This window comes from Molothrus ater, chromosome 1, assembly GCF_012460135.2.
Source record: "Molothrus ater isolate BHLD 08-10-18 breed brown headed cowbird chromosome 1, BPBGC_Mater_1.1, whole genome shotgun sequence".
Classification (NCBI taxonomy): domain Eukaryota; kingdom Metazoa; phylum Chordata; class Aves; order Passeriformes; family Icteridae; genus Molothrus; species Molothrus ater.
Genome location: NC_050478.2, coordinates 61,792,514 through 61,811,333, shown reverse-complemented (window position 1 = coordinate 61,811,333; position 18,820 = coordinate 61,792,514). Strand labels below are relative to the sequence as shown.

Below are 18,820 nucleotides of genomic sequence, written 5' to 3'. Positions count from 1 at the left end.
GTTGGCAATTTTATTTCCTCTTTATTTTTTTATCTTGATCAGTTCTTGGTTTTGCTTCAGACAGAAATCTTACATTCTCTGTTAAAGTCTTGCAACTTGTCATACTATTATTCCTCCTTTGACATCTTCAGTTCCCTTTACCACCACATTGCTGACTTTGTCCTGTCTTTGAAATGTGCTTGGCCTTTTTGTTTTCACTTTTAGTTTATTTATTTTCTAAAACTTATTTCACTCTTCTCCCTTACCTTATGTATGGTCCATTGCTTTTTGCTACCTGCTTACTAGAAAACAAATTAACCCAAACCTGAAAGAAAACTATTAAAAGCAGAACATTTGTCTAAATTCTAGAACTATTTTAAGAGATTTTTATCTTGTTGTGCCTGTATTGTTACTTGCTGTCAGTGCCCCTCTTAAGAAGATAGGTTACAATGAGCAATGTTACTGTAAAGACTAGCAGAGATTATCAGAGGTATGATAGATCTTCGCACAAAGGAAATTAAGGATTCTTCGGTCTGGAAAATGCTAATTGAGAGGGACTAGAACAGAGGTTAGTAAAATCATGAAGAGCACTGAGGTGAATGGAGTTGTTACTGGTCTCTCCCAGCATAACAATTAGGGGACAACAATTGGAATTAGCACATGGAAGGCTCACCAGAGATTTTTTTAAAGGTTTCAAGTTGTTTTGCAATGGAGGGGTTTAGGTTCAAGGAGAGACTTATTGACAAGTTAATAGAAAAGAAATCCATCAGAAGCTGCTGGTTACAGAAATATCTTTCTGACAAAACCCAGTTGGAAGGACGAAGGGATACTGGGGGGGCTCAACATCTGAAATGCTTCCTGGGCTACTTCTGGTGCCCACTGCTAGGACTAGTTTGCTGACTTAGATGGCCCTCTGGTCCAGTATGTCCTATCCTCATGATCCCTGAAACATTGCAGGACTATAGATTATAGACTGGTGAAAAGACATGTTCAGAAATATTTCTTTTTCTTTTTTTTTTTTTTTTTAATTAGCATTTGTTAATGGAGCCCTGCTTGCAATTTTTTTAATTTGGTTTCATCATGCCAAAAAGGCATGCTAATCATTTTGTTTTATATGCCTGATTTCTGTGTCAGAGTGAAGAGCTAAATGACTGTCACTGAAAGAGACGTGGATGGGTCCTCAGAGCCCAAGACGTTTAGTATTGGTGATAAGCATTGTGTCAGACTGAGAAAAAGTATATCATATTCTCTGCTACTCATGGCTGAGATCCTATTATATCTGACCATGCCTGACAGCTCTAATGCTAAAATGTGAAGGGTCATAGAAAATTAGTGTAATTTCAATGGCTGCTTTAGAGCAGCAAACATTAAGTCAGTTCCCAAGAACAGTTCCCTGGTGCAACCCTTAATAAATTCAAACTTTATTTTTAGGGATGACCTTTAGTAATGCGAGCCTTGATCCATTGAGATGCTGTTCACTTTTGATGCATCTCCAAATCCCTTTTTTATGCATTTTAAATCAACACATGCTTATTCTGAATTTATGTGTGTGGATAGACGGAGAGATGTAATTTAAACACATCTGTTCAAATATGCATTTCAGATCAACTTGGTGCCGGTTCTCATAATACGGCTGAGTTTTTGACGGGTATTATATCCCTAAAGTACACAGCAGATGGTATTTATTAGAGATTGAATGGAAATGAAGTTTAAGGATGTTGAGCTTTTTGTCTTAAGTCGCTCATTTTTTAATCATAAAACAATAATGATCTGAAGTTATAAATCTGTAATTAAGTTCTATAAAATGTTTATTGTTTATGGGGAGAGTAGAACACCTTATAGCTGAATTAAGTTGGTCCAAGCCTTAACTGTTTAGTTTTTGGTTTGAGTTTTTTGGGGTTGTTTTCTTTTAAGGAAAATTGATAATGGGAAGTATTATAATGCTTCTTCTAAACCATTTGGGCTGTATCTAGTAGGAACTCTGGCAACCTTCACGATAATTGTTTGAAGAGAGTAAAACCATGTGTACTCTTTTCATCCTCAGGCAGTGAGCCATGCTAATTATGAGATATACTTTTTATCTAGGTCACTATTCCCTGGTAACAAGGACAGCCCAGTCCCTACTTGCACAGAGTCCTCCACACCTATACCTTCTCAAGCTGAGGTCTGGAAATCAGGTCTGCTTGCTGCCTCCAGGTGTCATTCAGCCCAGTTTCTGAAAGAGCTCTTCTGGGGGCAGGAGGTGGGTTGGGAAAAGAGCAGTCATTAAAAAAATACCTGTTCTTGCTCTCAGTTAAACTCTGAGAGCTGTTGGATTGTGCTTCTTAATCACAGATACAATTCTACAGCCTGTTTAAGATGACTTACATCAAAACCACAAACTACTCCAAATTCAAGCCCAACATATTAAGCTGCACTTTTAAATCTGTTGGACACTGCTGATGATCACAAAGCTCAGGTGTAACATGTTCCCTATGGAATCACCAGAAGGAGCGGCTTCAAGTGCTCTGTAAGGTGTGGAATGCAAAAAGCAGGATACATCCCCTGACTCTGTAGCTGTAAGGCTGGACTTACTGTGTAGTTTCTGCTACCTGTGAAATTTGAAGTGTTTCACTATGAACAACCTCCAAGTTAACTGGTAGGATTTAATGGCCTTGCCAACTATTCTCCCAGGTGTACATACCTTCCTTCAGGGAAATTTGCAAGAATACTCTGAAAAAATATGCTGAGGTTTTCTCTGTGGTCCTGTCTGGCTTTCATTTGTCTGTTTTATTGTTTTTTAATCAAAGCAAGCATATAAACAATATGGCATTACATTTTTTTTTCTGGTTTGTTGTGTCTTGGGCATCAATTTCAGAGGAATATGATCCAAGCTGTGAAAATAGGTTTAAAAAAGTATTAAAATTATGCTTTTTACATACATAAACACAATAGACTTACTTAAACATCTGATAGTATTTGTTGTCTCAATAGTTGAGTAAAAAGTGAGTTGGCTTATAAATGAAGCCACTTAAATACTTTTACATGCAGTATCAACCTAGTTACCTTTTTTTTGCTTTAATTCTGCCAAACTGAGGTGAAACAGAACTGATTTGTGAGACAAACTGGAATTGTCTTACACAGTAATAGAGAACATATTGACATTTGAAATAAGATAATTTCTTATGTAATTCCTATATACATTCTCTTAAATAATAATGTTCTTGATGTATATATAGCTGCATTTTAATAAGGTGTCCTACCAAAGTATAATTTATATCTGGCCATAATGCCCCGTATGTTATCATTTAAGAGACTTTACACAGAAGTGTTTATGACATACCTGTTGTCATTGAACCAAGGTACTTTCCACTTTTACTCCATGTGTAAATCAGTTCAGCAGTTGATATGAGGATTCAAAAGAACTTGTTTTTCTGACACAGAGGTTCTGAACTCACACATCCTGGACTACTTTTAAACACATATGGAAAAGATTACTAAGGAAAACATTTTCAGTGGATATCCATTTATTAGATGCCTGTTCATTCATTGTGTAATTTAGAGTAAATCATAAATGGGAGAGGATGAAGAAATGCATAAATTATGTTCAGGTTTAGTCCCCCAACTCCAGACACTTAACTTAGGAGTATATTGTCCTGTGCTGGATTCATAGTCCATGAGTCCATGGAGAGAGAGAGAGAGAGAGAGGCACTGGGGGATTTCAGAGCAGAAACAGGCTGAATTCCTTTCTCAAAGTGTGGGGATTTTTCCATGGCTTAATCCTCAGGTTAATTTCCATATAGCCAAGAGAGAAGCGGGGTGAAGTTTCCTGTTGTTCCTTGACGGTGCTTCCAGCTGAGCAGTCTGTTTCTCTTGTGCTAGCTCCAGTTGGTGTGACTCCTCAGTGTGCCATTAAAGTTGAAGTCAGAAATCCCACAAGACTAGGCCTGATGGAGAAAAGAGAAAAAGGGAGTGAAAAGGGCTTCTGGAGGACTGTGTGTGGTCACTGGGAAGATGCAAACACATCCTTTGGCTCCAACACAAAATAGCACATTGAGATGCCTGTTAGGCTCTGTAAATATGCTTGAAAGACCAACTCAGATACCTTCAAATTATTTCATCCATTAACCCCATTTCATGTTCTCTGAGTAAGCTTATACTGTGGAAGAATTCTAAAATATAAAATAATGTATGATGCTGAAATAACATTTCAGAGTAGGTTGGTTTCATTTTCATAAAAATTCTGGGGTTTTTCCTAATATTTTTTCAATACAAATTTCTAATTTATGAATCAAGAAGTTGCCATGTCATCACACTTTTTGTTTTTACTTTAATTACTATAGATTACACAGGGTGTTCTCATACCCTTCTGTAAGACTACATAGTGTTTTCTTTTTATTCATATTGCTATTTATTCTAATCCATTATTTTTAATTCAAAATCCAGTATTTTGTCAAACTGTAAGGGGTAGAGGTAGCTGGTCTTGCTTAAGAGCAAGTTGGTGACTTTAAGTTATTTCTGGATTTAAGTGTTAATTGCTGAAATGGAAGTGAGAAGAATATGTGATCATACAAAAGAATTTCAAGTGGTCATGTGAGTAGCTGAAGGTGATAATTTTAGCTGCTTTACATAATTTCTTCCCAGAAAGTGGATTTGGTTTGTAATGGTTATTGCTAAAGGAAATGTTTTCTGTAGCCAAAACCACATTAAATGGTCTATGTAATAAGTGAATCCTAGACATTTTCACAATTTTGCTGCTGCTTTTCTTAGAAATACTGCTCTTCGAAAATGGGGGTGGGATGGGTTGGGGGGGTGGTCTTGCTGTTTTATTTTGTCAGCTCTTATCCCTTTTATCTTCTTTCTAAGTCGCTTGTCCATGACTTGACTTCCAGGCATCAGTCAGGTCCTTGGGTCTGATTTTTTTCTCTGACCCCAGAGGTTGACTTGGTTCCTCTTTAGTCAGAAGGCAAGATGTTGCTTTTCTTCTGTATTCTTTCAAACACATCTTGTTCTTCCTTTCTGTGAGGTTTGGATACCTGTGCTGTCAGCACTTGCTCATGGGTGTGTTGGCCCTTACAGCATCATACTAAAACAGATGCATCTTCACTGTAAGGTGAAGCAGTTGCTTCTTTTTTGGGTATTCAGAATTGCCCAGGATTGATGGGATTTGCAATTCTGGTCTAGTTCAGAATGGCAAAACATCAGTCTGCTTGAGTAGAGGGAAGGGATTTATATATGTAGAGGGACATAGGGGAGAAAATAAATTAGAATATAGAAATTAGAAAATAAATTAGAAATTAGAAAATAAATTAGAAATTATAAATGTTAGAAAATATAATATTCGAAAATATAAATGTTTTATCTTATAGATGGCTTTAATAATTCCTCTAATTCATCTTGTTCTGAAATTCCACAGTTTTGTTGTAAAACATATCAATTGACAGTCAACATGTTGTAGAGCTTCTATCCTACACCCTAAAAACCATTTGTGGAAACTGAATAGTTAGTTAGGCCAACTATAAATGAGTTTATGTAATAAATGTTACAGGGGATGTTCATCAGTGTTTTCTTCGTTTGCTTCAGAATAGATAAGCAGCATTTGGTGTAAAATAATAATAGTATTGGCTGATGCACAAGAACTTGTTTTTGTGTGATTTTGGATCATATTTCATAGATGGAGCAATTCTTAAACATCATCTGAATCAAAGTAATAAAGAGTTTTGTGCTGCTTTCTTTCAGGCTGTCAGAGAAAAGGTCACTTTAATTTTCAAGTGTGTATGTGTTTTATATTTTTCCATAATGATATCTTTTTCCCCTCTTTTTTCATTAAGAAATTATGTTTCACATGTGGAACTAATTGTACATATTTTTGTTCATCACTGCTTTGAAAAGTCTTTAAGAGCTTGATTTTTGTAATTTTGGACTTTGAGTGAAATCTCATGCTTTTCTCCCCTTTTTAAACTGCTTGTTAAACAATATAATCAGCAGTGATATAAAAATGCACTATGCAATGTCATATTTTAGGCAGTTACACTGGATTGAACTGTAATTAATTGCTGTTGCTGAATACACCGTGGTCCTTATTCTCTTTTTTGTATCCAGGCTTTTCTTTGTGTGTAATAATTCCATCCAGGAAGAAATCTAATTACTAAGATAATTAACACCTTATCAGCAAATGGAGTTCAGACATTTGTAGAGTTTATGAATTTTTAAAATATGTAATTTCCTTTTAACTGAATGACAACTGGTGTTATGGAGAAAAAGAGCATATTTTATTGTATCTAGCTTGATTGGACCTTATAATTCATGTTGCTATAGAAACAACCAGGCCTTTATAAAGGATGGTATTACTACTACCATTGGTAATAAATGCTTTGACTGTTGCCAATAGTGTCATTAAAATGGATAAAATAACTTCATTATAATCGTTTTTTCAAATGTAATGAATGTTCTGTTCATGTTCTGAGAAATGGCAGCTGATGTTAGGTGGCATTGGTTTATAAAGTACTCTTTCTTCCATGAGCTTACTACTGCTACCAAGATATTTGTGGTATGAACAAAATCATGTTGCAGGGTGTGGTGCTGCTCTCTTCACTCAGTCCTTAAAGATAAGGAATTTTATTGTTACTTGATATCAAGCAGAAGTTCATGTCTTGGTGTTTGTCAGTCTTGGGAAAGCAGTGGTGACTGAGGGTGCTGAGCCATCAGCTCTGGGAATTTCTGCTCTTCTGCACAACATCCAGATTGTGCTTCCCACTTAGGGTTGTTGTATCAAGTCCTTGAAAATATTCAGTTTTATAGTGGTTTTGATTTGTTGTTCAAATGCTACCTTTTAACCTCAAAATTCACACATTCAGACTCCACCACTCAGATGGTGGAGTCTGAATTTGTGAATTCAAAAAGGAATTGATAGAATTTGGTTTCTTTGCTGGGGATTTTTCATAAGGAAAAGGTGAAAGAAGATTCTAATAATAGATGATAAATTCCTGTGCTGCTACCTATATGTCCAGGCACATGCTAAAAGAAGGGCAAGGCATTAATATAAGCTCATTGCCAATACTTGCAGAAAAAAAAATTAAGTTTGAGGGAAAAAAATCACAAAATATATTTACTACCATGTACAATTTGTCTGAAGGCTGGTCTGGTAGATATAAGCTATGGTCTAATACCGCACCTAATAAAATTAATAAGAACAGTATTCTCTGCTTCCCTTTTTTGGGGTCTTTTGCCAACAGGTTTTCCTTTTTCAGTACAACTCATTGTTTCAGGAAGTTTTTCTTTCAGGAATTTTTTCTTTCAGTTATTCAAAACCAAGTTTCTTCACTCACTATAGTCACAGCATTATTTTTTTTTCTGTGGTGATGTAGTTTCTAATAAGAAATTATAGTTTTCTTTGGCTATTTGAATGCTTTATAAATGTAATTTGGATTACATGCACTGACATTCACAGTTCTGCATTGTCTTAACCAGATGAGGGAAAGGGAAACCTTCCGTCCATTTCTTTAGGTTAGAGACAGTCTTGGAGACCCCTTCTTAACCTCAAGTGTGAACTTTGCTTGTGACAGTTGTCTTTATGCCATTCACCCCTAAAACAATCTCTTTCAGCTGTTCTGTTCCCTTGCCTGTGGCCTATATAAGAGCTGTAGTATTATTTAGATTGGAAGGGACCTCTGGAAGACATCTCATCTACTCCCCCTCCTTGAAACAGGGCCAGTTCCAAGTTAGATACAACCAATATTTATATAGAATTCTTCCTTTTCTCCAATATTTTCTGCAGTTTATCATTGTTACTGGCAGTGTGGGGTGAACTCTGCATTGTGGAAGCAGTCTCATCTGTGTCGAGAGGGAGCACTATGTGTTTCTGCCTCTCTCCAGAAGATGCTTATCATTATTCCCACTGTACACAAAGCTCAGTCTGGGTGCAGGCCTTGATGGCTGCTCCAGTATCTACTGGGGAAAGTGTTCATGGCATTTCCCACCATGTCCAGGATGGTGGTAGTGGCACAATTTCAACTGAAGCCCCCTAACTTCACCCTCTCCTGTGCAACCTTCTGTGTCTGTGGGTTGTCTGTCAGCTGTGCTGCCTTAACCTGGTGTGTGTGAGGGATCTGCATATTCAGTCCAAGGGGAACAGTTAGGAAATGTTGACATTGCTTAAATAACAAGAGAACTCACTGCCTGTGCATGTGAACTTAAGTATTTTGTTTTCCTTTTAAAGCAAGGCATAGGCTGATGTTTTAGAATACTGAGTCAATTTTTAAGTTGTCACTAAAGATGTATTTTTGGCTTTAAAGCCAATTTTGTTATATTTGCTAGGGGATATGGCATGCCAGTCCCCTCTTTCAGATATCCTGTTCTACTTTGTTAGCAGCCTTATAAAATATTAAATAGTTGACATTTTCTAGTGACTGAGTCTCAAAAGGTTTGCATTTTATGGATTAAGCAATCAGAATTCAAGAAATAACAAGGTGTGCTGATTACCTCTAATTTTGATTGAAGGAAGAGTTGATCCAGATGTTTTCACTCTTCTGTCACAATCCTAATCCAGTATTTGCTGCAGTATCTTCTATTACTGTGCTCTCAGATGAGCACCAGATGCATTTCTCATTACCAAACAATGGGGTTAAAATCTTTTTTTCCCCCAAGATCCTTGTAGGTCTCAATTTCTGTAGATAAAGTTGAGGGTTATATGTCTGTGTACACTAGCTTTTAAGGTGCAAGACTTCTACATGTCCTCAGTTAAGTGTTTCTTTCTACTTCCTTTACAGAGTGCCTGGAATAACAATTGCTACAGACATCATTTGTGGATTTCCAGGAGAGACAGATGAAGATTTTCAAGAAACTATGAAACTTGTAGAACTGTACAGGTTTCCAAGTTTGTTTATTAATCAATTCTACCCACGTCCAGGAACTCCAGCTGCAAAAATGCCTCAAGTTCCAGCTGCAGTGGTAAGATGCATTTTCAGATGGCTTTAATACATAAAGCATGTACACAAAAATGTACATTTCTGCAGAACTGTGCCACATTCAAGTGAAGGATTTTTTCAGTCCAGTAAGGGAAATGATGCTAGGCTAGATCACTGAATGTGTTTTCATATAGAAATGACTGTTCAGATTGTCAGGAAGGGTAATACTGTGGTTATACTGAAGATCTTGTCTGCTTTTTATCAAGTTTGGGGTGAATGACTACCAAGAGTAGTAGCTGATTGTTTACACATAGAAATGTTTTCCATTTTAAGACTTCTGTGACTCCAGCATTCTCAAGCTTATCATGAATAATTATGCAAAGAATTAATAACAGTGATCTTCTCTGATTTATTTGTCAAATATTAAATTCACAGGCCACTTATCTTGAGACTGTCCTTATGCACTGCTCATTTACTTCCTTCAGCCTGCAGGTTAAAGGCCATTAATTAAATTCCTTCCTTCCTTCCTTCCTTCCTTCCTTCCTTCCTTCCTTCCTTCCTTCCTTCCTTCCTTCCTTCCTTCCTTCCTTCCTTCCTTCCTTCCTTCCTTCCTTCCTTCCTTCCTTCCTTCCTTCCTTCCTTCCTTCCTTCCTTCCTTCCTTCCTTCCTTCCTTCCTTCCTTCCTTCCTTCCTTCCTTCCTTCCTTCCTTCCTTCCTTCCTTCCTTCCTTCCTTCCTTCCTTCCTTCCTTCCTTCCTTCCTTCCTTCCTTCCTTCCTTCCTTCCTTCCTTCCTTCCTTCCTTCCTTCCTTCCTTCCTTCCTTCCTTCCTTCCTTCCTTCCTTCCTTCCTTCCTTCCTTCCTTCCTTCCTTCCTTCCTTCCTTCCTTCCTTCCTTCCTCCCTCCCTCCCTCCCTCCCTCCCTCCCTCCCTCCCTCCCTCCCTCCCTCCCTCCCTCCCTCCCTCCCTCCCTCCCGCCAACTTCCAACAGTCTCATCTTAAGTTCCAAACTGTTTTTATAAAGAAGGTACACGGCTATTGATTGTATTTTGCTAGATATAAATAGCTATTTATAAGCAATAATGATAGCAATCATATCAGAAGGCATGGTTTGATTTATTTCAAAAAAATTGAATTTTTATTTTTGTAATCTGAATCTCAAAACAGGAAAGTATACAAGATTGATGCCTGTAGTAATTCAGCTCATTACTGTATCATTTTTGTGGGCATAAATAACATTTATTTTTCCTTTCAGTGTAAGAATGAAAGTCAGCCAGCAATGTAAATCAATTTAAATGAAAAACCTATTTCTTTCAATTTATATATCCTGGTACACCAACATAAAGTCAAAACAATATATTGGAACTTGTATTCCTTTGCTTATGTGTCTGAAAGCTAAACAAAGTACCTCTGTTTACTCTCAGTATGTACCATGAATTCCATAGGATGTGTCCGCTGCTGGAGACATAAAATAAGATTATATCTGGCTTCTTCAGTTTGCTGTTTAGTGTAGTGAGCTTGAGCAATTTATTAATTTATTATAGACTATCTCATAATGGGAAATTGCAAGTTTTCAAGTGTAAATGCCTGCTGTTGAAGTAGTCTCCTTAGTGTAACCAACTCACATGGTTGCATTATTTATCTTAGTCTTGAAGGCTTTTTCAATATTTTGATACATGAAAAAAGGTTCAGAAATGTAATTTTTGGAAGGTAGGAAGTTTAAAAATCAAAACATTGGTTTGTGTTTCAGGTTTGTATTCCTATGCACAAGTTCTCAAGCATGCCATTTTCACAGGAGGTGCAGAGAGCTTAAGTTAATTTACTCACTTCTGTTTAACTGGGTACTTATGGGAAGACAATCTGTGAAGAGATAAATTATTAAAAGAACATTAGCTGTTCTGTAGTTAGAAGTATTAGTTGGAAAATGGTAATTGTCAATTTAACCCAGTTTTACATTCTTTCTTCTTATTTGTAGCACTAGTACTTATTGCTTTCAGTGAAATAGAACCTTCAAAGAAGATGGGGCCTCTAATCCAGGGCTGATGAAAATCTGTAATTAATAGATTTTGTTTCTCTTTTTTCTTTTTTTTTCTCCTTGTAGTCCTTCAAAAATCCTGTGTTATGAGATCCTTTGTTCTTTTATCTCTCAGTAGAAATGGAGAGCAACTAGTCAAACAGAGCAGGAAGAGCTTGTGCTAATCTCCTATGTTTTATATTCACATTACTTCTAGACAGCAGCTGATGGTCTTTCCTGCATTACCAGAAACGGACAGGCATTTTATTTATTATTTCTTGCTTAGAGTAACTTATGTTTCTCTGCTAGGAAAAGGAAAGTAGCGCACAACCGTCCACATTATGCACTCTGACCCTTTCATCTTTTAATGAAATATTATTCATGTTAATGAAGGCATTTTATTGCATTTGCATTGGGTAAGAAATAGCACATGCACTGCCACACAGCTGGTCTGTGCAAGAGCCTCAGTGTGCATTGGATCACCAGGCTGCACTTGGGAGTTTGATGCATCCACGAGGTGTTCATGACAGTATCCACTGCAATGGATCTGTTGGTAGCATTTCTTTATGGGAAAAGAATTTTGTCTGTACAGATGTTTTTTAAACATCTGTTTAAGAACAGATGTTGAATCAGTGAGCAAGTTATTTGACAACTCTTATTCTTCTTTTCTTCTTTGTTATGTTTTTCTGAAGGCTGAATATATTTGCTATGTTGTTTCAGTTTTTATACACTTCTGCAGTGGACAAATCCATTGCTAGTTGCAAACTGCTCCACTTTATTGAGTTCCTCTTCAGCAATTCTGACTCAAGATGGCTTTGGTGGTTCTGCCCAAGTATCACAGCTGCAACAAAAACATACTTATCATGTCAGTTCCTTTTAGATTAGCTTTTTTTGGAAGACTTTACCACTTCTAGAGACAATCTGTAGAGTATGAAGCATAGTAATATTTAGTACTTTTATATTTTTAGGGGATGGTTTTGATGATGATCTTAAATATAATTGCCTTTTGGGAGAAAATCCTCATTTGAGATTATCTGAATAGAAAAACAATCAGTAGGTCTACATGGAATCATCCCTTCACATAGATAATTTATCACTGAAAGCCTTACAGGCACCAATATTTTGCTAAAATGTCAGATGACACTAATCCAGATGGACGTTTCTGCCATCATAAATTCAGAAAAGACAGCTTAGGCTGCAGGCCTTTCTTATTTTTCCTGGAGAAAAAATGTCCATGGAGAATCAGACATCTGTCTGAATGGTCTCATCATTTAATAACCATCAATTAGATTATGCTTACCACAAACACTCTTTCCAGTTTAGAGAAAAGTCAAAAAAAACCTAGGCATGATTTTTTTTTTTTAAGAAGCAATTATGGTAATGCTGAGTCATGTGCATGGAAAATGAGCCAAGATGTTGTCCAGAACTTAAATGCTACCCAATTGTTTTTTCTTTCCTTTGCCCCCATATTTTCCATGCACTATTTCAGAGATGACTCTGGATGCTCCTTGTGTCCAGTGGGTTGAAAATTCTCACTCTGAAATGTGTTAACGATGAAATGCTATTTTGTGTATTGTTACTGCTGCTATTATTGTTTTTATGTATCTGAATTTCTCAATTTCCTTGCTGTGTTTGCTTGTAAAAGTGATAGTGCTGATAACTGCATAACTCAAATTACAGATTCTAGTTAAACTAGTAATAAGCAATATAAGAGAACATGACTCAGATGTGTCTGGTAGGGAACTCATATTTAGCTGCATTGCAAAGGATCAGAATAATTCTAAGGGTGAAAGTTACTTTTTTTCTTGAAAATCAAAAGCATGTAATACCTTACATTTTTGATAATTTCTCTGGTCTTTATTTTTTCAAGGCAGCTATTACTCGTGTGGGGACTTTCCTCTGTCCTTGTGATTTGGTCCATCACAATTTCTGAAACATTAGGGGAGATTATCATCTCAGGAACAGCTTGACTTCTGTCACATGGAAAATACATGAGGAAATAGTAATTTTGAAAATAAGGATCTTAACAAGGTACAATTAGGTTCATCTCTACTGAGAATAGGAGATGGTAGCTGTTTTGAGAGCAGTAATGTGGCTGCAACTTCATGATTACACTGCTATCAACTGCAGTGTGGATTCTAATTTTTCTGTATACATTTTCAATAGTGTAAGAAATTCAGTTTCAGTTATATATTCACTTTCTCTTTCCTTTTCTCTTTATATCACAAGATAATTACATTGCTTCGAGCTAGAAAATTTTGTCAGTCAACTATTGAACATTTCCTTTAATTCCTCTGAAGTGTCTTATTATTTTTTTCTCTCTGTATTAGTTGTATTAAGCACTGTGCTTACTATACTGAGGTGAATAACCAATTTACAAACTTCATAACTGTCCTGGTTTTGGCTGGAATAGAGTTAATTTTCTTCCTAGTAGCTGGTACCGTGCTGTGTTTTGGATTTAATGAGAATCATGTTGATACCACTACATGATATTTCAGGTTGTTGTTAAATAGTGTTTATAGCAAGTCAAGGACTTCTCAGCTCCTCATGCTGCCATGCCCTGCCAGTGAGGAGGCTGAAGGGGCACAAGAAGCTGGGAGGCTGCACAGCTGGGGCAGTTGCCCCAAGCTGGCCAAAGGAGTATTCCATACCATGTGGCATCATGCTGAGTGTACAGAGCTGGCCAGAGGCAGCTGCTGCAGCTGCTCGTCACCCTGAAGAGTTAGAAAACTAACACACTGTTAGTACATTCACCATTATCAGGAGAAATAAATATCAGTGATCAGACCTTGTATCCCTCTCCATTTAATCAAATCATCACTTAGATCTGTTCTCATATCTCCCAATAACAGGAGCAGTACATAATGCACTAAGAGATTTTTTCCATAAGGATAGCATAATACAATATACACCTCACTGCTGTCTGCCAGACAAGTTGTATTTGATCATCTCTGTGGGAGCAGAAATTTTGTGGCCTTTATTCTATAATGGCTACTTATGTTTCTTAGACTGCTTTACTGTTACTTCCCTCTAGGAGATCTCCAAGAAGTTTCATAATACCCTTTCTTAACTGGATGGCTGCAGATCCACCACATCTCTCTTTGATTAGATTTCTGCAAGGCACTAGAAATGCCTAGAAATAGGCATTCTTGAGTGCCAGTAGATACAGTGTGATGTTTACCTCCTTTGCTGGATGGATGGGTATAGGTTTTGTAGTTCTGAATCTCTGCACACAAGCAGCTGAATCTTCTGTGGAAATTCATGTGCTCTTCCTATTCAAAAGACATGATTTCCCAAATGTTGCCAAACTGTCCCAGCCTCACTGAAAAAATAACCACTCACTCCTGCATCAGGCAATATTAGCTGTCCTCTACTTCGGCACTTTTTAACTTCAGGTATGTGGACAGCAAATGGAATAGCATTGCTTGTGCAAAGGACACCTTTAGCCATGTTCAGAGCTCAAAAGGAAAGGAGCACAAGTGGACCTTGTAGGTGTCCCATCAAAGAAAAGGCTGGTAAGCTACCTGCTAAGCAGACAGTGAGGAAAGAAGACAATTGAGGACCACTCTTGCCTTTGAGCATATGTTTCAGACTTCAGTGGGTAGTGATGGGGCACAAGGTACTTGGGAAGGCCATGGTCAGAGCTAAAGCAAGGAAAGAATTCATCTGCTGTCCAATATGGATTTAGAAATAACTTGTTAAGGTTTCATGTGATACATGACAGAACCAATGGCACTGTTAAGCACTTGAAGGTTGAGAGAGTGCAGCTTCAGGTGGACTTGATTAGTTAATGTGATTTAAATGCCCAGACAGGAAGGTACCACCTCATTTCTAATTCTCACAGACCAAGCAGAATCAATAATACTTTTTGCATCAGATTAATGGTGGCCAATCCAAAGATCATGCAATGGGATTATGTAGGGATATTCTTCTAAAATTAAAGAGGAATGCTGCAGCGATCATAAGGTGGGAGAAAAGAAAAGTAAGTAAAAAAAGAAACAATGCCACTTATTCAGCAGTACTGTTTCTCCACTGTGTTGTCACTATGAGCTCCCCTGTTAAGTGCTGTGACTAACTGGCATTACATGCCCCAGGAATTGGATGCAGCTGTGATAACTGCTCCTGGTGTATCAAAGGTTCTTGGCCCCCCTGACACACATCTCCCCTCCCCAGCACTTGCAATACTGCATGGTGTAACATGCAGAACGTTCTTCGTGTGTAAGAGAAGCCAAGACTGATTAATGTCTGAGTTTGTCTGCTGAACCTCTGTACTGCAATTTGTTTTTCAGCAGTACACTTTTATTTGCTGTTTGTTATTCTGCTAGAATAAAAACCTGAGTGAATATTTTCATGACAACTTTGGGACCAGAGAGTTAAAAATGTGAACACTGGAGGGGAATGTAGAGCATGAACAAAAAACCAATATATAATTCTTAATATTTTTCACTGAACTGCTCTAGTATTCCAAGCTAACATTTTCCATCCAGTTGCTTTCTAGTAGTTTTATTTACATCCATGTTCCCTTATAATTTTTGTGAGAACAGCATGTGAGGTACTGCAGAAGGCCCTACAAACCATTGATAGCTATGAATTCTCTCATCTATAAACCCAGTTATTCTTTGATGGGTTTTATTTTGATTGGTGTGTCTGTTGGTTAGTGCCATATCAATGTTGGTTCCTTTTGTTACCTTCTAGATGCTTAGAAATAGTTTTGGATTATTTCCTCCATGTTTTTTCCCAGTTATTCTATAAACTGGTTGACCTGTGAAAGCCTGGTTCTTTCTTTCCTCTGTTTAGAAGATGGCCAAAACATTTGACTGCTTTTCTGCTGTATCTTTAAATCTACCCCAGCATATAGCCAGAACGTCAGGTTTTTGCAATGATTTCAAAGGAGCATAATTACCTGTGAATAGGGGTTTTGTGGTTAGACAAAACTACTAAACAGAATTTTGTAAATGCTTAAAGCCATTTTATTTTAGGCTAGAATCAGCTCAAGCTCAAACCCCCTTCAGTTATATGACCAGGCGCTGAAATGAAAATCTGTTTTTGTTGTTGTGGGAGACAGTTGAGCTGGTAGGTTTTAAAATAGGTTGAACCCTTTTTGAGAGCTGTAAACGGTCTGCCTATGGAGCTGCTGAAAATTCAGTTCATAGCTGAATCTGGGGAATGAGTTAAATTGCACGGTAACAGCTGGACAGTGCAGAGTCAGACCCCTGAGAAAGGACAAAAGTATTTTTACTCTAGCTTGGAGCTGTGGCTCCTAAATCTTACACTGGTGTAAAATAGAAGTCTTGTGCTTTCAAGGAGCACAACTGGGTTGCTTGAGAAAACAAGTCAAAATTCAAAGCAGGATTGGAAATGCACTTAGGAAACCAGCTTAGTTGGTGTTCTAATTTTTTTTTTTTTACAGCAGAAACTGGTTGGAATGAAAATTACCAGCAACTTCCTTACAAACTTTATACAAATCAAAGTTGAAAATTAGAGCATCCTAAAGTAAAGCACAACTATGAGCTCAGTCTAGGCCGTGTTGTTAAGAAAAATAATTGGAAAATAAAATAGGGAGAATATACATAAGGAGGAAGAGGGGGATTTCTTCCTAAATTTCATTGTCAGGCCAGAAATAGTTACAGAATTTGCAAGAATAATGAAACTGCTGTTAAGATCATGTAACTTTGTGGACTGATGCTTGCAGCCATGTGCAGAACATATGTTGTATAAAAAAATATTTTTGGAAAGTGCAGTCCTCCAAGATTTGTAATGGCCATGAGCATTCATTACCCATCCTCCTTCCCCTGTGAGTCTGTCTGAAAACCTTGATGGAATTGTGAGATTTTTAGTTGCAAGGAAGCGGAAATAGCACCAGGGGTTTTGAACACCACATACTCCTGAGCTGAATAGAAGAAAAGGAAGATACTCTCAGAGATAAGGTAAATAGCCTTTGATTTTATTAGAGAAAACAGTTTTATCTCCAATCTACTCTTTATTCTACTGTCCTGTTCATTGGCTCATAATGAAGTAGAAAAACCATGGAAGAAGTCTTAACTGTGCCTTTTTGTAATTTTTGTAATTTTTGTAATTTTTGCTTGAATTACATTTATGTAACTTATGTAAAACTGAAACCAAATGCTCTTTTTCAGTTTGGACTTTTAATTCACTTTATAATCCAGACTGCTCAGAACTAAAAACAGTGCCAGCAGCTGTAGTAATTAGTAACAACTTATTCCCTGAAACTGGATATAGGCATCAGAACAGAAAATTTTCATAATTCCAGACTTCTTCAAATGAGAATGTGGTTTAGGTGTAATTTTTTGTAACTTAACAGAGACAGCAAATTCATTTGTATCATGGAGGCAACTAAGCTTGTCCATCATTTGCAAATAATGTAACATTTATGATGGCCCATACAACATGCTTTGGAATGAAAGGACACTGAAATATCCTGAGGTGAGTTCTTGGTGACCTTTTCTTGAACTTCATCTTGTCTTTGATAATCCAAGTGCACTCCCTCAAAGCCATCACAGTCAGTCAGGACAGTGAGTGCTCTGGAACTTTAACTTCCACTGTTTTCATTGCTGTACCTGCACCTCTGGTCATGGGGCTAAAACTCTTGGAACCAGGAATTCCTGAAAATCTGGAAGTAGAGTGGAGGATTGAATAATAGATGAAGATAAAACAGTGAGAACAGTTTTTTTGTTTCTATTGAATTCGTGTGTTGTAGGTGGTCTCTCTCACACAGCAAGCACTTGAGCACTGCTCCTCACAGTTTATACCACACTGTACCCTCTTCAGCACTTCTCTTTCTGTTCTTCTTGGAAGGCTGGAAAACTTGGTGCTTTCAAGGCTGCTTGTGTGTGGTGCAGCACACAGATAACCTCACCAGACCATAAAAAGGAAGAGTTCCCTGCAGACAGATTTGTCCTGGGCTTATGTATGTTCTGGGCTTAATATGTCTGTAGATACAGATACACGGATATTTTAAAATAACATTTCATTACTAAGCTGTAGTTTGCAGTTCATTCTGGTTTTTATTGTTGTGTAACTGGCTGCAATAACTATATTCAAAACCAGTCTATCCCTCATGACCAATCACTTTATTTCTGATTTAGTGTCAATCTGATTTGAAATATGGCTGATACCACAGGCCAAGATTCAGCTAGATATTTTGGTCTACAAATTGTTTTGACCTAAGCAGTCTTCCTAATCAGTTATAGTGTCATCCTTAGGAAATACTCATCTCATATAGACTGTGAAATTTCTACATGCATTTCAGATATAAAAATCTATCAGAAGTCTGACAGAGCATTTTACAAACTGTACCAAATTTGTGGACCCTCAAAATGAACAAGTGCTGAAGGCTTTTTCTGAAATAAATAATCGTTTTGTAAAAGTCTTCAGAATAAATTTTGCATAATTTATAGAATCATAGAATTGTAGAATATCCTGAGTTGGAAGGTTATTGAGTCCAACTTCTGGCCTTGTGCAGGACATCACAAGGATCACAGCCAGTGCCTGAGAGTATTGTCCAAATGTGTCTTGAACTCTGTCAGGCTTGGTGCTGCAACCACTTCCCTGGGGAGCCTGTCCCAGTGCCCAGCCACCCTCTGGGTGAAGACCCTTTTCCTGATATCTAACCTAAACCCCCCCTGACTCAGTGTCATTTCCTCAAGTCCTGTCACTGGTTACCAGAGAGGGAGATCACTGCCTGCCCCTCCTCTTCCCCTCACAAGGAAGTTGTTGACTGCAATGAGGGCTCCCCTCTGTCTCCTCCAGGCTGAACAGACCAAGTGACCTCAGCTGCTCCTCACACAGCTTCCCCTCAAGGCCCTTCACCATCCCCATGGCCCTCCTTTGGACACTCTCTAACAGTTTAATGTCCTTTTTACATTGTGGCACCAAAACTGCCCCCAGCACTCAAGGTGAGGCTGCCCCAGCTCAGAGCAGAGCGG

At 37.6% G+C, this 18,820-nt stretch overlaps 1 protein-coding gene across 2 annotated transcripts in view; it reads left to right on the top strand.

Annotated features, from left to right (window-relative positions):
* CDKAL1 (CDK5 regulatory subunit associated protein 1 like 1) overlaps positions 1-18,820 on the top strand; it is a 379,738-nt gene that overhangs the window by 266,452 nt on the left and 94,466 nt on the right. For both annotated transcript variants that reach the window (XM_036400051.2, XM_036400056.1), the window contains exon 12: positions 8,727-8,907. In XM_036400051.2, the coding sequence (XP_036255944.1) occupies positions 8,727-8,907 (181 nt within the window). The remainder of the gene's footprint in view (positions 1-8,726; positions 8,908-18,820) is intronic.